The sequence below is a fragment of the Priapulus caudatus genome, unplaced genomic scaffold, assembly GCF_000485595.1.
Source record: "Priapulus caudatus unplaced genomic scaffold, Priapulus_caudatus-5.0.1 Scaffold654, whole genome shotgun sequence".
In the NCBI taxonomy this organism is placed as follows: domain Eukaryota; kingdom Metazoa; phylum Priapulida; class Priapulimorpha; order Priapulimorphida; family Priapulidae; genus Priapulus; species Priapulus caudatus.
The window spans coordinates 89,060-92,814 of NW_014577715.1; the positions used below are offsets into that span (position 1 = coordinate 89,060).

Genomic DNA, 3,755 nt, shown 5'->3' on the forward strand with positions numbered 1-3,755 from the left:
GGTTAGATACACTATCGATTCATCAATGGTGCACAACGTACAAGTACACAGACGCGCGGAGGTTAGATCCACTATCCACTATCGATTCATCAATAGTGCACAACGTACAAGTACACAGACGCGCAGAGGTTAGATCCACTATCCACTATCGATTCATCAATAGTGCACAACGTACAAGTACACAGACGCGCAGAGGTTAGATCCACTATCCACTATCGATTCATCAATGGTGCACAACGTACTAGTACACAGATGCGCGGAGGTTAGATCCACTATCCACTATCGATTCATCAATGGTGCACAACGTACAAGCACACAGACGCGCGGAGGTTAGATCATCGATCCACTATCGATTCATCAATGATGCACAACGTACAAGTACACAGACGCGCGGAGGTTAGATCATCGATCCACTATCGATTCATCAATGGTGCACAACGTACAAGTACACAGACGCGCGGAGGTTAGATCATCGATCCACTATCGATTCATCAATGATGCACAAGTTACAACGTACAAGCACACAGACGCGCGGAGGTTAGACGCCACCATCGAGTTATCACTGATGGCACACTTACTACGGACATATGAAGTTAAGCTGCTAACTGAGTTTACTGTGATGTTATCATGGCTATCACTAACTGAGAAGTTATTAGTAACCGTTACTCCAACAGGAAAAAAAATTTCATGTTAGATTCAGAGTTCATATTGAGTCATGAATCATTAGTTTATTGAGTGATTGCTAGCGTGGATGAGCGAGCGAGGGCCATGCTGCTACTCACTGCAAGACGTAGTTCCAGCTGAAGCTTGGCCATGTCTTCGCTGGTGATTGTCACGTCTGTCGCATCGTACTCCTGACCGGCGTTCTTCAACTGGTTCTCCCAGCCACCGGTACCCCAGCCTGCGCAAGACGGCAAACTCCGATTAAATTTAATTAAACCAACCCGCCCGGTCGCACGCATGTGCACACACACACACCCACGCACGCACGCACGCACGCACGCACGCACGCACGCACGCACACGCACCCGCACGTGCGCGCACGCACGCACGCACGCACACACACACACACACGCAGTGAAAAAAATACACGGGGGCTCGGGGCGATATAGCCCCCGAAATGCCCAAAAGAGCCCTTGTAAATTTGCATAGAGTTCAATGCAAACCAAATTTTAGAGTGCTAAATAAATTTTTTCCCAGCACACACGCACGCACGGACGCACACGCACACACGGGTGCACGCACCTCTGTTTGTGAAGACTCCCTTCTTCTCGTTCTCGTACTCCTCCCACGCGGCCTTCCTCTCCTCCTCGGTGAGGCCCTCGTCCGGCCGGTTCTCGAGCAGCGAGTCGTGCTCGTGGTACGTGACGATCCAGCGCTTGAAGTTCTGCAGCAGCTCTGCCAACCAGCATACCTGAGTGACGTCCAACATACCTGTGTGATGGATGCCTAGCTTTCATGAGTGCACCGAGACAAGTGATTGACAATACCAGATGTGATCAAGATGGACATGAGATGAATATGCAAAATATGAAGGAATGATATAATTTCCAGTGAATAATTATAGAAATTATCGTTATTACGTTTATAGTGAAGTAAAAATTGTAGAAACTATAACAGCCCTTGAAAGTCCTTAAATTTTGTCCTTTGTCGTTGAAAGTCCTTAATTTTTCACTTTCTCATTGATAATTCCTTGGAAATATGTCCAAGTCCTTATTTTATGTCTAATGTACTGGAATTTTACATTTTTGACCTGAAATAAAGAGCAAATCTTCATTGCTGGTTATCTGACTGACCCTATTCGAAGTCTTCGAAAAAAATGTTAAATTTAATCCAAAAATCACATGTCATTGTCTACTAATGTACTCTACCAAAGTAGTTTGTTTTGTTCCAAATTTTTACGTGCAGGTGGTGTAGCGGTCTAGACTATAAGTTCGTCATTTTAATATTTATTTATTACTCACTGTTCATATTTTGCTACACAATTGTGTCAATTTAGTGTGTAATTTGTCTATATGAAGATACACTTGAGTAATAAATCAAACATTATTATAATACTCAGCATATATAGTTACGATCCCTGTCCATGCCACCCATGACTAAAAAGAGAACCATGACGAAAATAGACTAGTTTGAGCAGATACTGTTCTGTGAATTTTGGATTAAATTTAATAGTATTTGTTATTTGTTATTATTTGTAAAGATTTGGGACAAGGAGAATATGTTGCTTAATGGTTTATTCCATGGGTTGGAGGCTGAAGAAGGTCTTTACCGTTTCACCAGCTCAGCAAATACTATTATAAAGAAATTTATAGAGAAAGGATTGCTCTCATTGAATTAGGGTGTAAAACAACCATTGTTTACTTTATATATGAATCTAAGGTATATATTATGACTCTAAAATGCTAAAACTACTTGTCACAGATTGTCCTTGAAAAATACATATGTCCTCGAAATGTCCCTGAAGTCTTTGAAAACATAATTCACACTTGTGGGAATCATTTTCTGAGTACCTAGCAGTAATACTGTACCATATAGAATCAACCATCACGAAAAACCAAGAAAAAACAATAAAACCATTTCATTCAATATCTGTTATTCTATCTATTTCTATCTATCTATATCTGATATATGTCTATCTATTTATATGGTACTTTAATCTATATCCTATCAGGTTATATTCTCTCGGGAATAAGTAATAGCTGGTTTTCAGCCGAGAAAGAGAAAAATTGCGAGAGAGTATGTGCGTGCGTGAGTGCGTGAAAAGAAATATTGCGAGAGAGACAGTGTGTGTGTGTGAGAGAGGGAGGGTGAGAGTCACGGAGAGGGAGAGGGTAAGAGTGAGAGTCACGGAGAGAGAGAGAGGGAGAGGGTGAGAGTCACGGAGAGAGAGAGGGTGAGAGTCACGGAGAGGGAGAGGGTGAGAGTCACGGAGAAGGGGTTGAAGAGTCACGAAAGGGAGAGGGTGAGCGTCACGGAGAGGGCGGAGTGAGAGTCACGGAGGAGAGAGAGAGGGTGAGCAGTCAGGAGAGGGACGAGGAGGGTGAGAGTCACGGAGACGCGGAGAGAGGGAGAGGGAGAGGGTGAGAGTCACGCGAAGAGGGAGAGGGAGGGTGAGAGTCACGGAGAGAGAGGAGGGTGAGAGCACGGAGAGAGAGGAGGGTGAGCTAGCACGGAGAGAGGAGAGGGAGAGAGTCACGGAGGAGGGAGAGGGTGAGAGTCACGGAGAGGGAGACGGTGAGCGTCACGGCGAGGGAGAGGGGACAGTCACGGGAGAGGGAGAGGGAGAAGTCACGGAGAGGGAGAGGGAGGGTGAGAGTCACGGAGAAGGAGAGGGTGAGAGTCCAGCGGAGATGGAGAGGGTGAGAGTCACGAGAAGGGAGAGGGGTTGAGAGTCACGGAAAGGGAGATCGAGGTGAGCGGGAAGGCGGCGAAGTAACTATATTAGAGAGAATTTGTGCATCCGTTCGCTGTGTGTGTGCCGTTTGTGGCCGTACGTGAGTATTGTCTGTGCGTGTGTACGCGCATGCCGTGTGTACTTGGCATGCGTGTGCACATCTCGCAGTCTGCATTCATTCCTCCCTCCGTCGCCTCGATCTACCGCTTTCTCTCTGCTTTCATTGCCTCTTCCCCTCTCACTCCGTTCACCTTAGTATTTCCCTCCCCCTCCTCAGCGTAGTATAGTACGCCCACGCAGGCAGGTGCACGGTGAATAAGTTTTAGCATGCCAAATGGCCGTTTTCCATCTCACTTTT

The 3,755-nt window shown here is 45.8% G+C and overlaps 1 protein-coding gene across 1 annotated transcript; it reads right to left on the reverse strand.

Annotated features, from left to right (window-relative positions):
* Positions 1–728: 728 nt before the first annotated feature.
* Positions 729–2,097, reverse strand: LOC106812494. The gene is made up of 3 exons (XM_014816383.1): positions 2,076–2,097; positions 1,246–1,434; positions 729–901 (listed from the first exon to the last, which is right to left on the reverse strand). Exons 1-3 carry the CDS (start codon positions 2,095–2,097, stop codon positions 729–731), a joined length of 384 nt encoding a protein of 127 aa, XP_014671869.1.
* Positions 2,098–3,755: the final 1,658 nt, after the last annotated feature.